At 53.0% G+C, this 24,645-nt stretch overlaps 2 protein-coding genes across 9 annotated transcripts in view; one reads left to right on the top strand and one right to left on the bottom strand.

The window, feature by feature from the left end:
• Nucleotides 1-24,645, top strand: part of DGKD (diacylglycerol kinase delta) — a 114,886-nt gene that overhangs the window by 64,327 nt on the left and 25,914 nt on the right. For 6 of the 8 annotated variants that reach the window (XR_016231367.1, XM_089328896.1, XM_051834165.3 and 3 more), the window contains 4 exons: nucleotides 22,517-22,621; nucleotides 23,031-23,163; nucleotides 24,000-24,106; nucleotides 24,424-24,549. The exons of 1 other annotated variant lie outside the window; for it this stretch is intronic. Coding sequence is in view for 6 of the 7 variants with exons in the window: in XM_089328896.1 (XP_089185022.1) it covers nucleotides 22,517-22,621; nucleotides 23,031-23,163; nucleotides 24,000-24,106; nucleotides 24,424-24,549 (471 nt within the window). In the remaining variant the exon portion in view is untranslated. Of the gene's footprint in view, nucleotides 1-10,615; nucleotides 10,743-22,516; nucleotides 22,622-23,030; nucleotides 23,164-23,999; nucleotides 24,107-24,423; nucleotides 24,550-24,645 lie in introns of those variants that run through there. One more of the 8 variants, XM_089328897.1, reaches the window with a different exon arrangement.
• On the bottom strand, nucleotides 454-1,964 carry LOC100345633 (Y-box-binding protein 1-like). Its single transcript, XM_089328904.1, is given in 2 exon segments — nucleotides 454-1,773; nucleotides 1,776-1,964. Coding segments are annotated over 2 exon segments (960 nt in total). The 5' UTR covers nucleotides 1,828-1,964; the 3' UTR covers nucleotides 454-865.

Raw genomic sequence — 24,645 nt, 5'->3', positions numbered from 1 at the left:
CAGCCATGTTTTGTAGTTCTCCGTGTAAAGGTCTTTAATGTCTTTTGTTAGGTTCGTTCCTACGTAGTTTGGGTTTTTGCTCCTATTAAATAAGTGGGATTGTTTACTTCTGATTGTGTGCTGCTCAGGTGTGAGCATGCAGTGCCTCTTGTGACCTTGCACACTGATCCTTGGCAGTTCCGGTTGTAGCTGTGTGGAGGTCCTGGAATATCTAAATGCAAACAGGGACAGTTTGGCTTCTCCCTTTCTAACCTCGGTGCCTTTTGTTTCTTTTTCTTCCCTTGTTGCAAAAGCTACAATGGCCAGTAAATAAAGAGTGGGAATGGTGAAAGCAGGAATCCTTTCATTTTTTCCGATTTTGACAGGAGGTAGTTAGTCTTCCACCAAAAAGTGTGATCTCAACTGTAGATAGCTTTTATCAGTTTGAGAATGATCTTTATTTGTTGCTGAGAATTTTTTTTTTTATTTAAGACCTTTATTAGCAGGTGCTTGCAGTTTGTTGACTTTTTTGAAAAAATCAAGTTGTAAACTTTTATTACAAATTAAAAATGAAGTTCTTAAAAATCTCAACTTGACCAGATATGAAACAATTTAAAAACCTTTAAAGGTGTATTGAGAAAAACCAGGCTTTTTTAAAAAACACGTTTGTCGTTACCAAAAAGAGACATCTTTAGGTAAAAATAATAAAAACCCCATGCTGCATAGATAATGCAGATAGTTCTAGTAATCTGGTCAACGGGCAAAAAGCAAGAACTTAAGGTCTTCAGCTCCAATCTTTTGTTCATTTCTTATTGCTGGAATTTCATATTCATTTCTTCTTGTTGGATGACTAAACCGGATGATGGTAGAGATGTTAAGCCGGCATTTACTCAGCCCCGCCCTGCTCAGCCTCGGGAGCGGACGAATTCTCAGCTGGTGGATCGGCTGCTTTTGTCTCTTTGCCATCTTGTGGTTTAGGGTTATCTGGGTGTCTGCGTCGGTAGTTGAAGTTGCGGCGGTACCGACGCTGAGGTGGCTGCTGACCCTGGGTCTCATCTCCTTGGTTTTCCTTGTCTTCTTCATTGCCGTCCTCTCTAGGCTGTCTTTGGCGAGGAGGACCTCTGCGGAATCGTGGTCTATAACCCCGATACATATTCTGTCTCACTGGTCTACCTTGTTCTCCTGCACCCTGGTTGTCAGCACCTTCCATCACTTCTCCCTGCACAGGAGGGTTGGAATACTGTGGTCGACGCCCATAGGGCCTCCGCATGTAGTAAGGTGGGAACCTTCGCCTGCGGTAGGGCCGGCGTTGTTGGGCCTGGCCTTGGGGAGCGCTCTCCGATCCCTCATTCTTTTCCCCACTCTCACTATTCTGGTAATTCTGCTGGTAATTGCGTGGAGGACCCCTACGACGTGGGTAGCGTCTATAATGGTTACGGTCTGCTGCATATTTACTGCCTTGCACTGGAACTCCACCAGGACCTGTAACATTTGCTGCCTCCGCACCCTTTTCTCCTTCAACAACATCAAACTCCACAGTCTCTCCATCTCCTACACTGCGAAGGTACTTCCTGGGGTTATTCTTCTTTATGGCAGTCTGGTGTACAAATACATCTTCCTTGGTGTCATTCCTGTTGATGAAACCATATCCGTTCCTTACATTGAACCATTTTACTGTTCCCAAAACCTTCGTTGCGATGACCTTCTTGTCCCCGCCGGCGGGCGCCGCCGATGTGAGGCCGCCCGGGCCACCGCTCCCTGCGCCGCTGCCCGTGGTGCCGGGCTTGGTTTCGGGGCGCTGAGGGCGGGGGCGGCGGGCGGCTGCTGGGTCTCGGCCTCGCTGCTCATAGTTGCGGTGATGGTGACTGGGGCCGGCTGCAGCAGCTGTGGCTCCTCCCGGGGTGTGATGGTAACTAGGCCGGCGGCGGCGGTGGGGCTGCTCAGGGCTCTCTGGGGTCCGCTCTCCGCTCCCGCTACCGATCGAACTACTGTTGCTGAGAATTTATTGTGTTTTTGCTTTTGTGTATCTACTGAAGTGATCATTTTTTAAGGTTTATTTATTTATTCGAAAGAGTTACGCAGAGGCAGAGAGAGAGAGAGCGAGAGAAAGAGACAGAAAGTCTTCCATCCGCTAGTTCATTCCCCAGATGGCCACAATGGCCAGAGCTGTGCCGATTCAAAGCCAGGAGCCTGGAGCTTCTTCTGGATCTCCCCCACGGGTGCAGGGTCCCCAGAACTCGAACCGGCCCCATATGGGATGCTGGCATTGCAGGCAGCGGCCTTACCTGCTACGCCACAGCGCTGGCCTTGATCATATGTTTTTCTTTTTGACTGAAAGGATAAACTAAATTGATTTTTCAAATTTAAACCAAGCTTGCATTCCTGGAGTAAGCACTTGAAGAATATTTGCTCATGATGTGTTTCCTGAGGATCTGTGATGTGTGTGTTAGATTGAATTTGCTGTGACTTTGTTTTAAGGTTTTGATGTTCTTAGGCACGAGGGCTGTTGGTGTGGGGTTGTCTCTGTCTCTCTCCCCCTGTCTTCGGCAGGACTTGGTACTTAGGGTGAGCCGACATCAGGAAACAGAAACCAGCATCATGACGATGGAGGATCCGTGTTTTCCTTCTGCTTTCTGATCAAGTTTATGGGTTTGGTGTTATTCCTTTCTTAAGTGCTTGCTAGATTTTTCCATTGAAACCTTGTGAGAGTGGAAATTTCTTTTTGGAAAGGGCTTCAATGATACCTTTTACAATTTTTGGAACGCAATTGAGGTTTTTTTTTTTTTTTTAAGATTTATTCATTTGGAAGAGTTAGATAGACGGAGAGATACACAGAGAGAAGTCTTCCATCCACTGGTTCACTTCCCAAGTGAGCACAACAAATGGCCACAACAGCCGGGGCTGAGCCTGGCCAAAGCCAGGAGCCGGAAACCAGGAGCTTAATGCAGGCCTTCCAGTTGGGTGGCAGGGTCCCAAGCACTTGGGCCGTCCTCTGCTACTTTCCCCAGGTGCATTAGCAGGAAGCTGGATTGGAAGTAGAGCAGCTGGGACAAGAACCGGTGCCCAGATGGGATGGCAACATCATAAATGGCAGCTTTAACTTATGCTACAGTACTGGCCCCACAAGTTGACTTTTTTACATGGATGTAACCTCTTCAATTTTTTGTTTCTTGTGTCTGGTTGACATTTCATGCCTCCCCTTCCTTTCCCCTCTGACTTGCATCTGTTGGAAGGAGCAGCGTGAATTTTATGTGAAAAGGGGTGTTCTGGGACTCGTCAGCCTCTGTTCCCGTGCCCCTGGGACGGAGCAGCTTCTGTACGTAGCTGTTGGGTCCGTTGTTGTTGTAGTGTCTCTGTCCCTCGGCATCTCCAGGAACCCTCTTTCTCCTCCAGGTACATGGGTGGTGCCTCAGCTGTGCTGTGACAAAGAGGACAGCCCTGAGTCAGGCTGCCTCCCTCAGCCACCCTCCGGCCCGGCCCTCCCACCAGCTGCTCCCATTCCTGTGCTGTGTGCGCGGCCCTGGCAGACCGGCCCTGAGTCAAAGCTTGCCAGTGGAAACATATTGTTAGCCTTTTTCCGTTCTGGTCTTTCAGAATGTAAAATTCCATAGTTGGAATTACTTTTCGTTGTTACTAACTACTTGAGATGCTAGAGAATGCAAGGAAGCCATTGCAAGCTTGGCCAGAGGAAGGGGCTAAGACGTCTTTGAGCATCCGACTGTAGTTTGGAAGGGGTGGCTCTAGACTAGGGAGGATTCCTCTGGTGGGCACAAGACCCCGTGTGGGGCTCCTTCCTGTACAGCTTACACGAGACAAACCCCGAACTGAACACGAGTCAACGAGGGAGCTGCAGAGGACAGGGTGATTCGGACCCCCCACCCCCCCAGTCTGTGGGAGGGGTCTTTGCCTACTTACCCTTTGCATCTTAAGGGAGGCTAGATCTTCATGCATCTCGGGCAGCCACCGTGGTTGGACCTGGGAGTGAGGGGCTCCCTTGTCAGAGATGAGGCACCAGTGCTTCTCATGGCGCATGTCCTTCCAAGCCTAGAGTTGAAGGCCACAGACCCATGCTAATTAGCTTGCCCGGTTCCTGTGCCAGCACACACAGCTCCCTCCACCACCAGGGTCATCAGGTGGGCATTCAGTCCCTCAAGGAGGGAGCCCCACGGTTAGCGATGTGCCTGGACGAGGTGACTTGGACAAGCAGTGGCCTTGTTGGCGAGTCAGCATCTTCTGTGGGCGCCCTCTCCCCAAGGTGTGAGGTGAGGCTGGAAAAGATGGATTCGAGTGAGGGGTCCTGAGCAGGACCATGGGACCACCGAGTGACTGCAGGAGCACTGTCTCAGTCTTCCGAGCCCTGTGTGAAATCTTGACTTCGTGATGCGTTTTTAACAAACGCAGTAGTGGTTTGAAGACGTTGCCTTTGGTTAACTTTGGAGGAGGGGACACGACTGTCCCGCCTGCATGCTGCAAGGCTGGAAGGAAGGAGGTGGTCCCGCTGCTGGTTCCTGCCTGGGGGCCTGAGAGGGGCAGGAGCACCCACACTTGGGGTTCAGCTCCTGCTGGCCTCCTCCTTTCCCAGGAGCCAAACTTGAGAGCCCACTTGCCCCTCCCACAGGCAGCGGTGTGACTTCAGCAGGTGTCCAGACGAAAAGCACAGTCCACAGGGTGAACTCTGTTTCAGCCTCCCCACGGAGTAGGGTAGGGTGTGTTAGGGCTGTGCTGTGTGTTTGTAGGACTTTCTACTTCTGTAAGGTTTCTCACACTAAGTTACTTAATAAGTGGGAGGGTATTAATAGTTTTGAGATGTGGCTGTGTAACGGGGGGTTAAATCCCGCAGTTACCGAACACGTACTGACTCAGTAGAGTACTGGCAGGCGCTCAGCTTCCTCTGGGAACCAGAGGAGACCCCTCCTCTGTAGAGGCAGGGGCAGAGAAAAGGGGGACAAGGTACAAGTTTCTGATAAAGTTCTGCAGCTCGGATTGCCTTTGCATTTTTCCAGGGTACGTCCAGCCAGCGCTTTCTGCCAGTCGTTAGCAACAGACCTGTTCTGTAAACAGCCGGACAGCTTAGGCTTCGTGGCTGGGGCGCTCTCTGGCACCTCCTCAGTTGTGCTGTTGCAGTGTGGCCTGTGTGGCAGCCTGGGCAGTATGGAAGTGAGTGGGCGTGGCTGTGTTCCAGTAAAACTTTATTTAAAAAGGCAGGCGGCAGGCTACTGTTGGCCCATCCCTGACTGCTAGCCCCAGGTTTGATTTGCACTGTTATCATTTCTATTTATTTATTTATTTATTTATTGACAGGCAGAGTGGACAGTGAGAGAGAGAGCGCGAGATGGAGAGAAAGGTCTTCCTTTGCCATTGGTTCACCCTCCAATGGCCGCCACGGCTGGTGCGCTGCGGCTGGCACACTGCGCTGATCCGAAGGCATGAGCCAAGTTCTTCTCCTGGTTTCCCATCGGGTGCAGGGCCCAAGTATTTGGGCCATCCTCCACTGCACTCCCTGGCCACAGCAGAGAGCTGGCCTGGAAGAGGGGCAACCGGGACAGAATCCGGCGCCCCGACCAGCACTAGAACCTGGTGTGCTGGTGCCGCAAGGCGGAGGATTAGCCTAGTGAGCCACGGCGCCGGCCCCTGTTATCCTTTCTGACTTGTTACCTTTTAGAAGGCTCCCTGGTGTTGCTACCTTTTTGAGTCTAAGATTTTCGATGCTTATCTAGTGGCTTAAATCAAGTTACTTGGCATCTGGAGGATAACAAGTGCCCATTTCTGTGTGGTCTTCCTCCCTGTGTGATGCTGAGTAGTAGTTGTGGGCATCGTAGTCTGTTTTTTGTTACTATAATGAAGTTCTTTTTAAAAAATATTGTGTATGTGAGATATAGGGAGAAAGAGATCTCCCTTTGCCAGTTTACTCCTCAAATGTCTGCAATGACTTGGACTGGCCAGGCTGAAGCTGGGAGCTCAATCCAGACCTCCCGTATAGGTGGCCAAGACCCAGCCCCTGTTGGCTTCCAGGGTATACATTAGCAGGCAGCTGGAAATGGGAGCCTGAGCTGAGATTTAAACCCAGGCATTTTCAGTATGGCCTGTGGGTATCCCAGGCAGCGCCCAATGCTATGCCAAACACTCACCTTGTAATGAAATACTTTGTAAAGAGAAGAAATGCCCAAATACCTCATTGCTGAGATTCTAGAGATAAACACTGTTATACAGACTTGTGATTCTCAAACACGGGGAGTGACGTTGTGGCTTAGCAGATAAAGCCGCTGCCTGCAACACCAGCATTCCATATGGTCAAGTCCCGTCTGTTCCACTTCTGATCCAGCTCCCTGCTAATGTGCCTGGGAAAGCAGCTTAGGATGGTCCGGGTGCTTGGGCTCCTGCACCCATGTGGGAGACCCGAAAGAAGCTCCTGGCTTTGGACTGGCACAGCTCCAGCTATTTGGGGAGTGAATTGCAGATGGAAGAGTTTCTCTCTCTCTCTCTCTCTCCCCCAACGAAAAGTTTCTTTAGTTCACAGGTTGGGAGACTGAAAGTCCACGATTGGGCAGCCCCAGTGGCTTGGCCTGGTGCATGTGAGAGTGGGAGTCACTCTGCAGGCAGGTAGCCGGGGCTGTGCTCGCTCTTCTACCAGCTTGCTGTGGGGCAAGCCAGGGAGCCACAGGAGCTGTTTGTCCATTCTGAGGGTGATGCGTCAGTGTGCTGAGGCGCTCTGCACCCAGCCCTGGGTCTCCATACGGGTGCCGCGCCTTCCAGCATCACCACCCTCACCCTGAGGACTAAGCCTCCAGCTCAGGAACCCTTGGGGGCGCACTCACCCCAACTCTGAACTGTAGCAGGCTGCTAGCAGAAGAGCCCAGTGACAACGGCTTATGTGAGGTGGTTGAGGTTTCATTTTCTCTTGCGGGGGGGCCAGAGGCTAGCAGTTTCCGGCCTGTGCAGCAGGCCGCGGTGGACAGACCTGGGTTCCTGCTGCTTTTCTATCTAATTGCTCTTCCGATGAGGTTCCCCTCCAAAGATCACCTTTGGGTGCAGGACACCTGCTGCTGGGCCCAGCAGGGTGGCTACTGGTCGCCGCCCCTGCCTGGTGGTACGGGCTCTCGTGTCTCCTTCGGTATGTGGGCTGCAGGGCTGGTATTTGACTGAGGCCCAGTTAGAGGACAGCCGGATGGCAGAGTCACTTGGTGAGCACCTGAGTAATTGTCGCAGACATTGCTTTTTGCAGGAAAAAGACAAGGCGTATGTAAGGTCATGACAAGGAAAAGGCATACATACAAACACCGTTTACTGTGGATTGTTTGAGAACGCAGACAGAAGGAAAAGAAGGAAGAGAAGCCTTCAGTCACACCACGGGGATGTGAACGCTCAGGTTTCCAGGCTGCGTCCTGCCTTTTACACTTTTTTTTTTTTAAAACATACACTGTTTTCCCAATTTTTAAGTTTTTTCATTGGGTGCATAGTGAAATGCACGTAATGTGAAACTCGCCGTCCTAACCCCGGTTTTAGGAGTGAGTGTAGATCGGCCCCTTCGTGTAAGAAGTCTGCCGACTTGTTGTCCTCCTTGCTGGCATTTCCTTTGTGTCTGCACAAGTGGGCTGGTGGCTTTGCCAGTGGAAGTGCTGAGCCTGAGGAGTCCTCCGTGAGCCATAAACGGAGGTGGGGACAGACTTTGTCCCCAGGGCTCCACCTGCCCAGTGGAGCCAGAGCTCAGGTTGACCTTAGTGGCACAGGAGTGCTTGCTGGGCCTTGGGCAGTGGGGATGCTGAGAGCCTTTTTTCTTTGATGCTTGTTAGTTGTGGTGCTGCTGGAGGTGGACTTCCCAGAGACACATGATGGACACTGGGTGGCAGTGCGGTGGCTGCTCCCCGTCCCCTCCCCACTCCCTGGACCGCCAGGGAGCTCTTGTTTCAGTTTCGTGTCACTGGGACTCCCAGGTGGCAGCCGAGGACTCTGAGCTCATATCTGCTGTGCTGAGGTGTGTTTCTCCAGCGAGAAGGGCACTGACCCTGTGGCTGAAAGCCAAGGCCGCCAAGTGCAGGCGGCAGCCAGCCAGGGAGGGCACAGCCCTGACTCCGGCCTCTACCCTCCTCCCTCCTGCTCAGTGTGCCCGCAAGTGCTGCCTGCAGTTGCTGTTTGTTTCTTAGCTCCTGGCACATTTTGCCTCATTTCTGTAACTTGGCTACCGGGGCTTCTGTCCATCAAGGTGAAGTTCTGTATTTGCTGTGGTCATTTATTCAGTTACTGACTGACTCACTGACTGACTTACTCACTCACTCGAGAGGCAGAGAGTCAGAGAGCCTCCTCGTGCTGTTTCATTTGCCAAATGCCTGTGATGGACAGAGTTGGTCCAGGCCAAAGCTGGGAGTCAGAAACTCAGTCTGGGTCTCCCTGAGCTGCCAGGGGCCGCCTCCCGAGTGCGCATTGGCAGGAAGCTGGAATCAGGAGCAGAGCTGGGACTTGAACTCAGGCTCTGCGATGTGAGATGTGGGTGTCCCGTGTGCATCTTAACCACTGTGCCAAATGCCGGCCCCAGCTTTATGTATTTTTAAAAATTGTACTAATGCATTTTTTCTTTTAAAATAGGAATTACTGTTGTTTCATTAGTGCTTAATTACAGAGTTGTATAGGATTTGCCTGCTTATCCCAGCTCATCTTTTCCCATGAAATTACTTATTCTTGTTGTTAGCTTTTGCAGTGGGAGGGTTTTCAGGAACTCAAATCCTGCATTATAGCAAAAACACCTGCAGTGTTTTACTGATGCTCAGATTTTTTTGTTATTCCCTTTTTATATAAATTACATTAAAAATATTTATTTGAAAGAGTTAAAGAAAGAAGGAAAACACAGAGAGAGGTCTTTCATTTGCTGGTTCACTCCCCAAATGTCCCCAAAAGCTGGAGCTGAGCCAATATGAAGCCAGGAGCTAGGAGCTTCTTCCAGGACTCCCACTTGGGTGCAGGGTCCTGAGTGTTTGGGCCATTCTCTACTGTTTTCCCAGGGTCATTAGCAAGGAGTGGGATTGGAAGTGGAGCAGGCAGGACTCCAGCTGATGCCCATATGGGATGCTGGCGCTTTAACCTACTGCACCCCTATAAATTACATGTTAACGAAAGAGAATTGAATACAGAAAACGCAGACAAACAAAAACTGCCCAAATACCTCATTGCTGAGATTCTGGAGATAAACACTGTTATACAGACTTGTGATTCTCAAACTCGGGGAGCGGTGAGAATGCCTGGCGGCGGTGGAGGAGTTCACACTGCCGGTGTTTGTGGGGAGAATCCAGGGTACTGCTCCACATCCTCAAATGCACTCCATTCTGTGGGGGAGTAGCCCCTCGGCAAAGAATCTGGCCCAGAATGTCAGTTGTACCACGTTAGAGAAACCTTTTTTTCCTGAGCATCAGGAAATGCACTTTAGTCGTACCAGAGGTGAGATCAGTTACACATACTTGCTTTTGAAATTAGGATGTGGTGAACGTCTGCGTCCGTAATTGGGCACCCTCGTCCCCCTTTGTCAGGCTGGCCGTCTGCTGTCCTGTGGCGTGAGCGTAACAGCCGTCCCCGGCTTTGGAGACTGGGCTGCTCGCGGTGTTCGCTGTGTCTGCATGGGGGGCACCACCTCCAGACCTCGGGTGGCGACCCTGCCTCCTGCTCCCATCCCCCAGGACAGCCGTTTTCTACAGCTGGACACACGTCTCAGCTGAGGGAAGCAGGGGCAAATGCAACTGCAAAAGCAACACTGAGTGTTCTGGTCATGTTTCATTTTTGGGTAGAACTTTCGCTTTTTGCTTCATTTTACCTTTTGTTCCTTTAAAAACGTTTTTGTTGTGGTCGATAACAAGTTGGCTTTGCCCGGTGCCTGGGCTTCCTGAGTTCCCAGGAGGCAGGAACCGTCAGGGCAGAGTCACTTGCCATGGGTGGCACGTGCCAGCCGTGATGGTGGCGCCTCGTCGGGAGCACAGGCAGGGTGACGTACAGAGTCTGACACGGGGCCTGCACGCTCTTCCTGCGCAGTGGTCTCCAGGAGCCTGTTGGCGGGTGGCGTCTGTCCTCGTTCTGTGTGGTGCTCCGTGAGGAAGTTCGTGTCTGCTGTGGGTGGTCTGCCACAGGGGGCCTCCGCGTAGGGAGTGATGTATGGGGGCTCCAGGCTGGATGTGTGGGAACAGCAGGACGTGAGTAACAGGAAGTGACAGAGCTCACGGAGGGCGCCAGGCGCTTTTCTCGGCCACCTTCCCAAGCCCAGCAGATGGGCGCTATATTTAGCAGAGTGTCTCCCAGTTCCAGATCCTGCCGGACACGGCCCCTCTGTACTCTGCTCGCTGGCTGCCTGTGCAGTGCCGAGGGGGACTCCCGTGTCTCCGGCTGCTTGAGACAGCCACAGGTTGCTGTCCACTGGTGTCGAAACGCATTTTGTGGTTTTGCTGAGTCGCTTTGATTCCAAGCAGTTGGAAAGTGTGCGGAAGGAGGAAAGAGTGGCAGGTCAGAGCCATTGACCATGGCCATGAGCTCGAAGGTCCGCAGCTAATGTGTGGCCATTGGAAGGAATTGTGTATCTTGGTAAGGGCTGGCCTCTCTTAGAAGTGGAAGGTGACAGGCTTGGTGTGATTGCACGGAGAAACACTCTCTGGTTCTCATCAAGCCAAACAGAAGTCTGTCGGTGAGAGAAGCTTCTTCGTGCTGAATTCTGGCTGTCTGAGCTTTGTGCCGAGGGACGACCCTCCTGCCTTCAGAACAGGCACTGTGGTCCTGCCACATCACCTGCCCAGGTTCGTACCCCTCCGGTCTTGGTGAATCTGGCCACGTGTGTCTGTGCGCTGCGGATCCTGAGTGGAAGTGTGTGGGGTGTGCTGTGAGTTTGCGGTGTGGCACACTCGTGCTCATGGAAGGGGTGTGTTGGGAGACCAGCAGCCTGCGTGGTTGGGGTGCCCCTGCCAAAGCTCTTGTCTGAGGGGTCCAGCCAGCCCCTCTCCTTCCGGCCTTCAGAGAGTGGCAGCCTTGTCTTCACACCCAGCCAGCTACTTAGGATTCAGGAACTGACGCCAGGGCAAGGAGTTTGAGAGGCAGATTAACAGTGTTCTGCCATGACATGCATGGCAGCTGGTGTTGGCATGGCCGGGGCGTGTGAGCCTGGGTGCCACGTGCCGGGCGGAGGATGTGAGTGAAGGAAAACCGAAGGTAGGTGCCAGGATGCCCCTTCCCCACCCTGATTCTCACAGCAGAACACGTCTCCTGGCATTGCTTCTGCATGGCTGTACTATAATTATAAGGCATGGTCATTTTGCATGTGTCTGTTGTGCTAAAATATTAAACTGCACAGAAGGTCTTCGGATGGACATCTGTGTGCAGAGTCCTCAGTATTCTCTTTGCCATCCAGGGCCCTCCCGTCTGCCCTCCCCAGGGCCACCACCATTCCAAGCTTGGTGTTTTTCCTTTATTTGGCCGTTTTTCCCACTTTGCACTTGTGTGTAGGTGTAAGCGATGGGTAGTACTGGCTAGCCGGTGTAACTTTCTCTGTGAACTGTCTCATGGTGGACCTTTCCCCTAGCCGTGTGTTTCTGAGGCTGATCCACGTGGCTGTGTCTGCCGTTGAATAAGTTCAAGGTCTAAAAGCGACTGGTTCCTGATTCTCGGAGTTAAGTCAGGATGTTTGATTGGTGGGTGTGAGCCTCAGAGCTGTTTACCAGTAGAGCTGAGCTGAGGATGACAGTGCTGGCCCAGGAGCTGACCTGTGTTCTCTAGGTCTCACCATGGCGGCAGCGCACCCACGGCGTTCTGACCCACGTCTGGCTGCGTGGGTGTGCGTCGTCAGCTGCACTAGACATCGTCCCATTGCTTGCCCAAACATGCATGTTTTTAAACTGCCACCAGCAGTGTGACATCCGACAGATGGGCTTTCTCCTGTGCTGTAGCTTTCCTTCGTGTTCCAAGCTGACGGCAAGACGAAACCCTCATGGCCGAGCGAGCTGTCGATGAGACCCCTGGGCCTCAGAGCCTGCTTCCCCCACAGGTGTCCCGGCGTCGTGTTGACCCCGCTCCTGGTCTCCCACCCCATCTGGTTTCGGGAGCCCTGTGGTCCTCAGAACACAGCTGTCACTGAGGTGTCTCCCAGGAGGCTTCCTGCCTCTTGCCCTGTCGCAGTGCAGCAACGGGAGCGATGCCTGTAGGCCTGAGTCGTCACCTACACACGCTGCAGGCCTCCCTGGCCTACGCGGAGCAGAAGCCGAGGGTCTTAGAGACCTTGCCCCCTGCCACCTCTGGCCTGTCCAGGCTGGCCCCCGACACCTGCCCAGCCTGCAGCCCTCCCTCCTCATCTCCTCCAAGTCTTTGCTGCAGGAACCCACCCCCACACCATGTCACTTCTTTCTATTGCTTGTTTACTGCCTGCTTTCACCCTCGCCTCCATGGAAGCGGGGATCTTAGTTATTTGTTCCAGTGAAAGACTGCCTGAACTCATTTCTGGGGAAGAAATTGGAGCCTGAAGATGAGGGATGAGCGTGGGAGAGGAGGTGGGTGGGAGTGAGTGGCAGGAGGCCCCTGGAGGCTCCCGAGTGCACTCTGGTGTTGAAGCGGGTGGCAGTGCTGGGTGGACCTCTGCCGGTGCTGGGAGGGCAGGAGCGGGATTCCGACATGGCCATGTGTGGCTGACACCCCCCGCCCCCAGCCCCGACTCCGCTGATTTCTTCAGCACCACCATGCTGATGAATGAATGCTGCTGTTTCCAGCACTCTCCGGTGCTGTGTGACGGGCACCTGCTCCAGGGCTGGGCGTGTGGCTCAGGCGCTCACTGCACAGGCACAGCGGTGCTTCCACGCGGTCTCTGGCACAGAGGGGCCTGGCCCGCTTTCCTCCTCGTCACACTTTGTTGGTAGGTTACAGGTCGCATGCTTTTGCACTGCCTACAAATAAGGCCTTTAACGAGATAAGATACTACTTTTAACTCGTGCCGGGCGAGACCGCGTGTACCCTTGTCTTTCAAAAATGCAGCATTGCTCTGCTGTTGCCCCTTGGATTCCCAATGTAGTCTTAAATGTTTGTGGCCACTTGAAGTGTGTGTGTGTGTGTGTGTGTGTGACCTGTCATCCCCTGGTTCACTTCTCAAATGCTCACAATGGCCCCGGAGTCTGGAACTCTACTTAGTTCTCCCAGGATGCACGTTAGCATGAAGATAGAATTGGGAGCAAAGCCCGGACTTAAACCAAGGCGCTTTGCCATAGGCGGTGAGTGTCTCAGCTGGCATCTCAACACCTAGGGCAAGCACCCTCCCCGGTTGCCTACTTCTGATGGAACTTTTGATTTTGGGATACTTTGTACCCATCACTCCATTGTCCTGTATCCTGCCGTGCACAGCTGTAGTCCAGTATCACACAGGACATTGACTTTGTCACAGTCAAGATCCAGAACATTCTCTTCCCCACAGGGATCCCTCCCGATGTCCTTTTTATAGCCTCACATTTGCCTGCAACCCTAATCTTTGTTTGACTAGTTTTTGTTATTTCAAGAATGTTATGTAAATGAAGTTATACAGTATGTAACCTTTTGAGATTGGTTTTTCTTTTTACACAGCACAATTTGCAGGAGAAGCCAGGCTTTTGTGTATATCCATAGCCGGTCCTTTTCATTGCGGAGTGGTATTCCCCGGTACGGGCAGAACCCATTTGGTTCACTCACTTATCCCTTCATGGGCGTCTGAGTTGTTCCCAGGTTTGGGTGATTTCGAATAACGCTGCTGTAATTATTTGTGCACAGATGCTTATGGAACATAGATCTTTATTTCCCTGAGATCCGGCTGAAGCTGTAATTGCTGGGGTGTCCAACTGTTGCAGCGTGCCGGTGCCAGCATGGGCCCGTTACCTGCATCCTCACGGCGTGGGTGTTGCCACATCGACATCCCAGTCATGCCACGGTGCAGCTCACATTTGCCTGATGACTCCTGATGTTGAACATGGTTCCACGAGCCTGTGTTTCACCTGCTTGATGGCTGGGTGGCTGGGATAGAGCCCCGGCTGTCTTCCTGGCCTTCTCCGGCTACAAGCCGGAGGACTGGGTGCTGGAGGCGAGTGGCTGTGCACGGCCCTGCTTTAGTGGCTGTGTCTTGTCCGGCTGCCCCTTTGCTCGTCGTCTGGCTGGAAAGAGCAGACTTTCCTGCCACCAGCTTCAGCTCCTAGACAGGACTGATAACGCAAACAGAAAGTGCAGAATACTCACTGCGCCTCACCCCTCGTTCGCCTGCTGCCTTCTCTCCACTTTTCAGGGTCTCCTCTCGTGTGTTTTGTGATGTCCGGGGCTTTAGTCGTGCTCAGTGAGAGAAGCACCTCCGCGCCACCTGAATTTGGGTCCATAAAATCCAGGGCGAGTGTCCCACCACCCCTGCTGAGTGGCCTGCCCGCACCCCTCCTGTGCTCTGCCTGCAGTGGCCTTTGGACCCTTGGGGGCCCGGGGCCTCACGTTTATTACTGCGTGGACTGTTAGATTTGGCTGTGGTTGCAGCTTGACACAGCTTGCAGGGCCGTGGTCTTTTTGCTGTTCAAGTTCTTGTTCACGAATCTGTGTTTAGAAAGGAGTCTGGTTAGTAGCAGCCTGATGGGACATTTGTCATATCCCCTATGTCATCTTTGTCCACCTTCTATTTTGAACTCGGGAAATCCAGTCAGAGTGGGAGGGGCAGCCAGTGGATGACTTACCGAGAGGTCACTGCTGTCCTCGGGCCATCCTCTCAGCCAGTCCCTCTGCCGGAAGGGAAGGAGAGGAGCCCGCTACCGCTGTTCTGAGTGAAGCTGGTGAGTGAGTGCCGGTGCCTCCCTCCTCTGCTGTTCCTGGCATTGTATTCCTGTCGTGTCTGCCCTCCAGAGAAGCAGCTGTGGGAAGGGGCCGGGAGCCAGCCTGTTCTGACGCCTCCACCTCTCGTGCTGTGGGACTTGGAGCAGGCCCCTCAGCAGGTTCCTGTTCCTCCCCAGATGCCCCTTTCGTGAGATTGCGGGGGAGATGGATCACACCGATCCCTTAACATACCCAGCGCTTGCACGTGTCGTGCCAGCGCTGTGTCATCCAGCACCCTGCGTCACGGCCCTGTTCTGCCAGCCACTGTGTAAATAAGCCGGAGTCACCCTGCTCTGCGAGTGAGAAATCATACCTGGATGTCTCAGCGTGGCTTCTTACACCGTGATTTCAGAGCTCACTACTTGTGGGTCTTCCCTGGGCATTGAAGATGGCTTGTCTGGCTTGGGTGCTGTCAACTTGTTTGGAGTATCCAGGTATTTTCTTCTATCTCTAGGAAGCTCGTGTACTTACGGCAAAAGTTGGAAGCAAAAGTTCTTATTTCAAATACAGTGCTTACTAACGCACTTTTGTCTGTCCTTAGCATTTTGATAAGTTTCAGACTTAATGCTTTCGTAGGTATTTTTTGAGTAGGTGGGACTTGGACAAGGTACATAAAGCAGAGTATAGTAAGGTATTGGCCGGCTGCTGACCAGCTGTCCCTCCCGTGGAGTGGCAGCCTTAGCTGCTCACCCAGGCAGGGACAGAGTCAATCACTTGTTTTTCGAATGCGGGGGACTTGGTTTCTCCTCAGGGTATGGTCAGGCAGATTGTGCAGGTACCACGCCATGTCTTCCTCTCAGGTCACCAGGTTGTAGTACTGGTGTGAAAGGGTAGGGGAGTCTGAACGGGCAGGTGGGTGGCTATGCGATGGATGTGGTGTTCACGGCCAAGGTAACATGCGTGTTAGTAAAAGGAACTTCCAGAACACTGCACAGTCAACATGTGAGCTACAAGAATAAAAAGGTGTGGACTGGTACCCAGTCACCAGAGGCCCCTTCAGCAGAGGCGGCTAATCCTCTGCCCTCTGTGCTCACGCTATCCCGGCAGTTTGCTTTTCTCACTAACACAGGCTGTCTTAGAGGTTGTTCCACACAGGAACATAAAGAGCAGCTTCAGTCTTCTTCATGGCTGGTGGTATTCCATTCTGTGAATGGACCAGAATCACCATAGCCGGTCTCCCACCAGTCTTGTATGTATTGATCGCTGTTTGAGTGATTTCCAGTCTGCTGTCTTTGCAATGAATGGGGCCATGAATAACCTTGTTATTTGTGTATTTCTCGTGTGCATATAGAATAGGATACATTTATAGAGAAACTGTCATTAAGTCAAAGATACATATTTTAAAGCTTGATGTACTTTATCAAATGTTCTCCATAAAAGTTGTATTAATTTATACATGAGGATTGTATTAATTTATATGTGAGGATCAGTAGGCTGTGTAATCAGACTTTTTATCTCAGTGGAGCTGGTAAAGAAAAAATGCCTATTATAATTTTAATTTGCATTTTAAACAGATTTTATTTATTTGAAATTCAGAGTTATACAGAGAGAGAGAGAGAGAGAGAGAGGGAGGGAGGTAGGTCGGTCGGTCGGTCGGTCGGTCTTCATCCTCTGGTTCACTCCGCAACTGGCTGCGATGGCCGGAGCTGAGTTGATCCAAAGCCAGGAGCCAGGAGCTTCTTCCAGGTCTCCCACATGGGTGCAGGGGCCCAAGGACCTGGGCCATCTTCTACTGCTTTCCCAGGCCACAGCAGAGAGCTGGATTGGAAGTGGAGCAGCCAGTACTTGAACCGGTGTCCATATGGGATGCTGGCACTGCAGGTGGTGGCTTTACCCATTATGCCACAGCGCTGGCCCCTTAAGTTGCATTTCTTAATAAAAGATTTATTTATTTGAAAGGCTAGAGAAAGAGGCGGATGGACATCTTCCATCTGCTAGTTCACTCCCCTGATGCCCATAATGGCTGAGGCTGGACAGGTAGAAACTAGGAGCCAGAAACTCCATCCAGGTTTCTATGTGGACAGCAAAAACCCGAGTTCTTGGACCATCCTCTGCTGCTTCCCAAGTGCATTGGCAGGAAGCTGGATTGGAAGTGGAGTAACCAGGACTCGGACTGTCATTTTGATGTGGGATGGGGGTATCCCAAGTGGTGGCTTTTCCTGCTGTATCACGGTGCCCTCCCGTCTAATACAGTTTTAATACTGTACAGCTCTGCCATCTCTCACATTCACTCACGCCTTCTTCACCTGCAGGTCTTATACATTTAGTTTTCTGATCAGACGGTGTCCAGGAGTTCTGGGCAGCCACCTACAGTTTTCTTTTGAGTGACATGCTGCTTTGTCTTTGAGGAGTTCCTTTTCACACCAGTACAGAGAAGTGTACTGCTGCTGCTGCTTCTTTTTTTTTTTTTTTTTTTTTTTTACAGGCAGAGTTAGAGAGAGACAGAGACAGAGAGAAAGGTCTTCCTTTTCCGTTGGTTTACCGCCCCCCCCCCCCCCAAATGGCCACTACGTCCGGCATGCTGCGGCCGGTGCGCTAGGAGCCAGGTGCTTCCTCCTGGTCTCCCATGCGGGTGCAGGGCCCAAGCACTTGGGCCATCCTCCACTGCCTTCCTGGGCCACAGCAGAGAGCTGGCCTGGAAGAGGAGCAACCGGGACAGAACCGGTGCCCCGACCAGGGCTAGAACCCGGGGTGCCGGCACCGCAGGCAGAGGATTAGCCTAGTGAGCTGCGGCGCCGGCCATGAGAAGTGTACTTCTTACAGGCATGACTGGATTAAATAACAACACGAGTGGCCCCCAGTAGCTCTCCTGTTTGCTGCAAAAGCACACAAAAGCAACTGCCAGATTCTCATAATATGGATCGATTTAAAAAGTTAACTTCCTGTGATACATGAAGAGATGATGCAGTGTTAGCATTTGTTTATTTTTTATTTGAAAGGCAGAGCAACAGAGCGGGAGAGACAGGGAGAATGCTTCTCCATCTACTGGTTGACTCCCCAAATGTCCACAGCTGCCAGGTCAGGGCCAGGCCAGAGCCGGGCGCTCCATCATGGTCTCCTAAATGGTGGCAGGGCTTAAGCACGTGGGTCTTCCTCCGCTACTTTCCCAGGTGCGTTAGCAGGACGTGGATGGAGCAGCTGGGGCTTGAAGTAGACCTCTGATAGGGGATGCTGACGTCACAGTGGCAGCTCAGCCCGCAGTATCCGTTCTGTTGTGTCTGGCTTCTTTCCTTCGGGGCTGGAGGAGTCATCCCGTTAATGCGAGTAGCTGTGTGGCCTCCAGGATACTAACACACTAGTTTGCAGATCCGCTTTCCCCACACTGGGCATTTGGGTTGTGTCTGTGTTGCTTATTTAGAGCAGTGACAGGGTGCACTTCCGTGTGTGTCTTGATGAGGAAGGTACATATTTGGGTTCATGCTGGGTTCGGGGGTAGAATTGCTGAGTCACAAGGCAGACGCTAGTTCAGCTGTTTTCTGAAGTAGTCGCACCAGAATGCACACTCACCAATACTCGTCTTTCCATCCTGCTGTCCGGAAAGCTGTGTCATGCTGAGGTTTTAATTTCCACTTCTTGGTGACTTATGAAGCTGAGCCCCTGTTACAAACTTTATTGGCTGTATTTAAGTCTTCTGTCCATTTTTCTTTTAGCTAGTCTTTTTTCCTTACTGAATTTTGAGGTTCTTCTACCTTTGGGAGAATGACAGTAAGTGTCTGAGAATCACGGTGGCAGAGCGGGGTAAGCCGCATCTCATATTGGAGTGCTGGTTCAAGTCCAGGCTGTTCCGCTTCTGATCCAGCTTCTTGCTAATACACTTGGGAGGCAGTGGGTGATGGCTCAGGTGCTTGAAGTCTGGTTCCTGGCGTCAGCTTGGCTCAGCCCTGGTTGGTGTGGGCGTTTGGGGAGTGAACCAGTGGGTAGATCTGTCTGCCTGTCTCTGTCTCACTCTTTCACGTAGATCTCTTTGTGGTCAAGGCTCAAAGGGGCACACCCTCCGTTTCACGGCCCTTTCTGTGTGTCACTGCGTCTGTCGACAGTGAGGTGTGGGTGTCCCGTCCCCACAGTGTGGTCTCTGTGCTGCTGACGCGTGCTCAGCTGTGTGACTCTGCCCACGCTCCCAGCGCCAAGCCTGCGTGTCCAGCAGATGCTGGTCTCTGCCCTCTGATGCTGTGATGGTCCCGTTGAGTCCACTCCACTGCCCTGCTGTCGTTAGCATTTATCTTCTAGGTTGACTTGCTTGGGTGAGCTGTGTTTTTACCTTAGACATTTGCTGAAAAACAGGAGCACCCTTTGGCCTTCAAAGTCTTGTGTGTGTAAAGGCTGGGATTTTGAAACAGTTCTGACTTTTTTCTGCCATTCCTTGGTTGTCAGGACTTTCAGTGCTGGCTGCTCGTCAAACGCCGGGTCTCTTAGTATTCCTTAGAGTGGCTGCCTGGGTCCTCTGCCTGCACCACTCCTAAGCCAGGGCGTCCAGGAGGAAGCTGCCCGGTGCCTCAGTCAGAGCAGCCCCCGAGGAGACCCGCTGTCTCCCCTCCAGCTGCCTGCTGGGGCTGGGCCAAGCAGGGAGGGAAAGGGTGGGGAAGGTAGGGCTCCTGCCTGCGGCTGCTGCGTCCAGGGAGATGGAGACGCAGGGTAGGGCCCAGGCACGACATGTGGGAGACACAGGTCACAAGTGTGCACGTCAGTAACAGCACGTACCGTCAGATAGCCATGACCTTCTGTGGGCAGCTAGTATGAATTTTGCAGCTGGTACTGTGGTACAATAGGTTAAGCTGCTGTCTGCAGTGCCGGCATCACATATGGGCACCGGTTCAAGTCCTGGCTGCTTTGCTTCTAATCCAGTTCCCTGCTGATGTACCTGGGAAAGCAGTAGAAGATGGCCCAAGTCCTTGGGCCCCTGCACCCATGTGGGAGACCGGGAGGAAGCTCCTGGCTCCTGGCTTCCGCTTGGCCCAGCCCTGGCCGTTGTGACCATTTTGGTAGTGAACTAGCGGGGATGTAAGATTTCTCTCTTTTTCTCTGTTAACTCTAACTTTCAAATAAATAAATAAATCTTTTAAAAAAAAAAGGACAAATTTTATCTCAAAGTGTCAATGCCAGATTGGTGAGATTTCGTGATGATCTGAGGGGTGGGATGTTGACACCCTAGAGGCATCTCAAGGCGGAATGTGGTGCCTTGGTTATTTCCCGTAGATAATGCCTGAAGGTGGAGGACTGTGCGCCCCGGGCAGTGCTGACACTCTTGTCACGGGAGGCTGTGTGGTCTCCCTGAGCTAGGGCGGGATGGTGCTGTAAATAGCCCCAGGGTTCTCAGATGGGGAACAGTGTGCCAGCAAGCAAGGCAGCTGCTGTCGGTTCGGACCTGCGGCCTAAATGCTGTTCCTGTCTGTGCACATCTGACCCCACCAGGCGGCTTGTGTCCCTCAGTCATGGCCGGCTGGGATTCACGTCGCCTCATCCCCAGGCTGTAACTCAGTTAAAGAAAATGTTTGAGAAGCTGCAGCTCAAAACTCGCGTCCCCGGACGTGTTCAGTGGTTACGTGTTGACTACCCAGGAACAGTCGCACAGGCTAAGGAAGTGATGGCCTCTTGTCGTGCGCTTCCTGCACGCGCTGCCTTAAGCAGAGCGGTTTGAGTCAGCTCTGTGGCTGCCTGGCCCAGAAGCCACTCTGGTGAGCCCTCCTGCAGTGGGTGGCGGTGGTGGGCCCCAAGTCCTGTTCTCGTGCGATGTGGCTGGGTGCTGGGCTGGTGTGGGCACTCCGTCCTGAAGGCTGGCCTGGGAGTGGCAGACACAGGACTGAAAATAGCAGGAAACATAAAACATTGCATTGTTCTCTTCTGTAAGTATCCTGTTGCCTGGCTCCTAATGTGACCCTGCGTTTAGCACAGCCGAGCGGATTCTCTTCCTCTTGTGGTGCTTATGCTGCTGAAAAGCCGGCACTGTGCTCACCCAGATGAGTAATTACGGAAGGATCTGCGCGGAGAGGCAGGGATGCGGACGGTGGCCCAGGCCCCCCCGGCCTCCCCGGCCCCCAGCCTCGCATTACTCCTGCCCCCTGCTTTCCTGCCCTCCTGGCCAGGCCAGCGTCCGAGAAGGTCGTCCGCCTGTCTATGCGGGGTGAGTCCGTGGGACTGGCGCTTTGCCCTGTTCTTTGTGTCCTAGGTCTAGAAGAGACGCTCAGCGTGGTGACCCCGTTCATCTGTCCCCAGCCCGTTTTCTCTGTCTTCCCTTTTCTCACGTCTCCTGGCCCTGCCACTTCCTACGCCCAGCCTGGCCTTACGTTTGCTTGTCCCAGGTACCCTGATACATGAAGAGTGAGTGAACCGTGCACCGGTGACTCAGTTCTGTTCCTCCCTCTATGTGATGAAACTCCATCGCCAGGGAGAGAATCCAGCCATAGAACAGTTCTGTGTTTTCTGAGCCAGAAATGTGATCATCTGAAGATGTAAATTGGGTGTTCCTAAGTTGGGTCTTAATGTAAATTAAAGCTATAAGATGGACAGAAATCCGGAAGTTAAATAACATTGTAGTGGTGAATCCATGGGGGAGTAGGTATTTTCCTAACACTTGAGGGGAATGAACAGTGATACAACATATCCCTGTAGAGAGGAGTCTGGCAACAGCTAGCAAAATTGCATATGAATTTACTCACGGTCAGGCAGTTCTATTTCTAGGAATACATCCCAAAGATGCACGGTAAAAATAGGAAAAGATGCGTGTGCAGGCTGTTCGCTGTGGCAGCAGGAAGAATTCCCATGAGCAGGGCCTGGCTGGGCAGGCTCTGGGACCTCCAGTGGAGTCCGTGTCCTGTGCTGCCGGAGGAGTAGCGGAGCTCGTGTGTTGCTGGGCGTGGGGGCCAGGGTTGTAGTCAGGTGGGGCGACGTGTCTGTGGCGTGCTGCTGCTTAGACAGGGGAGTCTGCGGATGCACGGCTCTCACACGTGCAGGGAGAAACCATACTGGTTATTTTGAGCTTCCTATGGGAGCTAGGATAGAGAGACATAAGAACTAGACTTTTGATAAATATTGTCAGATTTTCTGGAGAATGCTTGCGCCCTGTTTCCCTCCGCTCAGTCGCCGAGGAGAACTCGTTCCTCACGTCTTCGCCGCACTGGAGGCGACCTCTCCACCCTCGCCGGCCGGCTGGGTGAGGGCTGTTGCTGATGAGCTGTGTGGATGGCCCTTTTTCATCAGCAGGGGTTTTTCTGTTGATTTCTGGAGACTGTTGTAGAACCCGTTTTCCTTTGTTGATCATCTAGGTTCATGAGCTCTGTGCCGGATGAGCGGTTCGGGGCCTGACTGTGGTGGTTCTGCCCCGGGTGTGGGAGGTGTTCTGTAAGCACGTTTCTGTGTGGTACACATGCGTGCTCTGGCCCAGACGCCCTGAGCTGCGCAGGTCTGGCGCTGCAGCCGCGCCGTCCCGGAGCAGGCTCTTCCACTTCCCGAGGCCTGGTACCGTGTCTGAGCAGCGAGGACTTAGGGCTGTCCGCTGACGTAGATCGCCGATGCACACGTAAACCGAATTAAATCACCTTTTAGCTTGAGGTTCTTGATGTTTTGGTGACCCATGGTAACTATTTTTACGTTCTGTGTAATGTGGATACCTGAACAAAACAGTCACTCTTCACTCTATGCGTGCGCAGGGGAGGACGGGCAGGTTTAGAGTCTCGCTAGCTGTGGCACGTGCCCTTCGCTCACGGACGTGCCGCATGCGTCTCTGCAGGTCATCACGCCGTGTAGGAAGCTCATCTTGTGCGCTGATAACCGGAAAGAGATGGAAGATTGGATCGCAGCCCTGAAGACTGTCCAGAACAGGGAGCATTTTGAGGTTACCATGCCCGCTGTCACCTCTGTGGCCCTCACCTCACACCCTGCCGTCCAGCGTCCCCCCCCCCCGCATGGCCCGACAGTTCTGGACTGAGATCTCAGCCTGTTCCTTGTTAAATTTTGAGGTTTCGATGCCCGGTTTCGGCCCCTCGGTAGTCCTCACTTCACACCCTGCCGTCCAGCGTCCCCACCCCGCGTGGCCCTACAGTTCTGGACGGAGATCTCAGCCGGTTCCTTGTCAAATTCAGGCTCGTGCCCGGCCGGTCTGCAGACCTGTCAGACCATGACCCCGTCCTTCAGAAACCTCTCTTCTCCTTCCTTGGATACTTTCTTTAATCCTGTTCAGGTTATTGCGTTGACGGATTTCAAGGGGACGTCTCATGTGTGCCATCTGTATTTCATTCTCGCAGCCTACCCAGTACAGCATGGACCACTTCTCAGGGATGCACAACTGGTACGCCTGTTCCCACGCGAGGCCCACCTACTGCAACGTGTGTCGTGAGGCGCTCTCGGGGGTCACGTCCCACGGGCTGTCTTGTGAAGGTATGAGTGGCCTGCATCTGTCACTCTCTTGGGAAAGGTGGCCCCATGTTTTGCTTGATGAAGCCTCGGAGATCCAAACGCGGTCACCGTAGTGAGCCTTCGTGACCGGGTGGTCGGCCGGGTGATAGGGTGTCTGTGACTCCATTCTTGTTGATTTTTACCTGCAGACAAGTCCTTGGTAGACCATTTTTTAAACAGAGCTTGAGAAAATGGCAAGCAGGGATGTGGTGGGAAGGAGAGACAAACCAGAGGCCTTGGCTCACAGGGAGAAAATGTTTTTGAAAGACCTGTTGGCCCCACTGTAGTTGTCCTCCCTGCCGGGCTGGAGACGGGGCACAGACCCAAGGTCAGGACTGGGGCTGGGCGAGGAAGTTCAGTCTGCTGACAGCAGGGACTCCAGGCTCCTGCCTGTGGCCAGATCCTGCCAGCGCCTGCTTTTGTACAGCTTAAGAACTTAAAAATGGTTCTTACGGTTTTAAATTGTTGAAAAATTCCAAAGAAGAATGATATTTTGTGGCACATGAAAATGACAGCAAGTTGAAGCTTCAGTGTCCACATGGACGTAGTTCCTGTGGGCCTTGTGCTGTGGCGCCACAGTGGGTAGTTGGGCCACGGTCATACGTGGCCTGCAAGCCCAGGACTTGCACCTCGAAGGTTCACCGACTCCCAGCTGTCCCTGCTGCAGGTCCCGCTCCTCCGCCCACTGCCGTCGGCTCTGTAGTTTCACAGTGGTGTGGTTCCAGCACAGGTGCCCCTGGTGCCCTCCAGCCCCAGGCCAGTTCACAGCACGCTGTGATGGACCAAGCTGGTGGTTTCAGGTGTCCCTTCTCTCACAGTGTGCAAATTCAAGGCCCACAAGCGGTGTGCTGTGCGTGCAACCAACAACTGCAAGTGGACCACGCTGGCCTCCATCGGGAAGGACATCATCGAGGATGAGGATGGGGTACGTGCAAGGGTACCCCACTTGCAGTGCCCTGAGCCAGGGCTGGGCCTGCACACCCTCTCCTCCCTGCCCCAGCCCTGCCATCTTGTTTGAGGTGGTCCTGCCATAGGGAGGATTCGGAGACTCTGTCCTGTGGCCCAGCTGGCACTGTGATATGAATTACTCTTATGAATGACATCCCTGCATGCATCGGGGAAGGGCTTGAGTAGGGAGGACTGCCTTGGCAGAGAGCGCCCAGCGCATTTCTGCCAGAGGCTCCCCCAGCCTTGGGTTGGTGCTCGGAGTGTCCCCAGCACACGTCTCTCCCTGGCCCGCAGATTGCTATGCCCCACCAGTGGCTGGAGGGAAACCTGCCGGTGAGCGCCAAGTGCACCGTGTGCGACAAGACCTGCGGCAGCGTGCTGCGCCTGCAGGACTGGCGCTGCCTCTGGTGCAAAGCTATGGTGAGTGGGGCCAGCACTGCCTTGGGAGACGCCGGTTCTGCTCACGTGGCTCGTGGATCTCAGCCTGGGGCCTGCTTCCCACGGCACCCATGTGAC

This window comes from Oryctolagus cuniculus, chromosome 3, assembly GCF_051225735.1.
Source record: "Oryctolagus cuniculus isolate XC-2025 breed Fujian yellow rabbit chromosome 3, ASM5122573v1, whole genome shotgun sequence".
NCBI lineage: Eukaryota > Metazoa > Chordata > Mammalia > Lagomorpha > Leporidae > Oryctolagus > Oryctolagus cuniculus.
The sequence above is the reverse complement of the archived record's forward strand: the minus strand, read 5'-3'. Positions and strand labels throughout refer to the sequence as shown.